At 36.9% G+C, this 850-nt stretch overlaps 1 protein-coding gene across 1 annotated transcript in view; it reads left to right on the forward strand.

The window, feature by feature from the left end:
* The first annotated feature begins 253 nt into the window (after positions 1 to 253).
* The window catches only part of LOC106883604 (CXXC motif containing zinc binding protein), a 14576-nt gene continuing 13979 nt past the window's right edge, over positions 254 to 850 (forward strand). The window contains exon 1 of the mRNA XM_014934690.2: positions 254 to 403. Within this exon, the coding sequence (XP_014790176.1) occupies positions 398 to 403 (6 nt within the window). The 5' untranslated portion in view covers positions 254 to 397. The remainder of the gene's footprint in view (positions 404 to 850) is intronic.

Consider the following 850-nt stretch of genomic DNA (forward strand, 5'->3'; position numbering starts at 1 on the left):
ATAAGTATACTTTGAAAGTCTTTCGGTACCAAAAACACTACATAAAACATAAATGAAAACTGGTGCCCCCGTTTTGAATTAGATCCGTACTGGAATACCAAAGTTAAAATAATATGCTTTTATTAAAGCTGCAAAATTATCACAGGACTGTTACTCAGAGTTTCTCGTTCCTGTTCGCGTTGTCCGACGAACGGAAATCGAACGTGACTACGAAGCGAATTTCTTAAACTCATGACAGCGACCAATAGAAATCGCACACCATTTGTTTGACACGTAGACATAAACGTAAACGGATACAAATGAGAATCAGCACCGGTTCAGTGAAACGGTGTAATATCAAACGAGAAACAGACCTGTCGATGTTAATTTATTAATTAAACTATTGGAATTGTCCACAATGGGGGTGAGTAAGGCAGACTTGACCATTCTTTAATATTTAGTTTGTTGATTTTGTTGTTGGTTTACGTATGACTGTAATTCTATTGTAAGGTTTTAGCCGCAAATGGTAATACACGACATGTTACTATTCTTGTATATTGAAGATAGTCTTGTAATTTGATGTTTAATTCAGAGACTGCAAACGTACTAAAATAACCACATATATTCCATATTGACGTGGACTTCGTATAGGACACAGTTGAAGATGTTTAGTGTATACAGAGAGAATATATTGCTATCAAATTTTGGCACAAGGCGAGCAATTTCGTGGGAGGGACTAAATGGATTTCATCGACCAGCTGGTATTTATTTCATCGACTCCGAAAGGATGAAAGGCAAAGTCAACTTCGGCAGAATACACACAAAAAATACAGGTTTCAAATTTTGGCACAAGGCGAGCAATTTCGGGGGA

This window comes from Octopus bimaculoides, chromosome 23 (assembly GCF_001194135.2).
Source record: "Octopus bimaculoides isolate UCB-OBI-ISO-001 chromosome 23, ASM119413v2, whole genome shotgun sequence".
Lineage (NCBI taxonomy): Eukaryota > Metazoa > Mollusca > Cephalopoda > Octopoda > Octopodidae > Octopus > Octopus bimaculoides.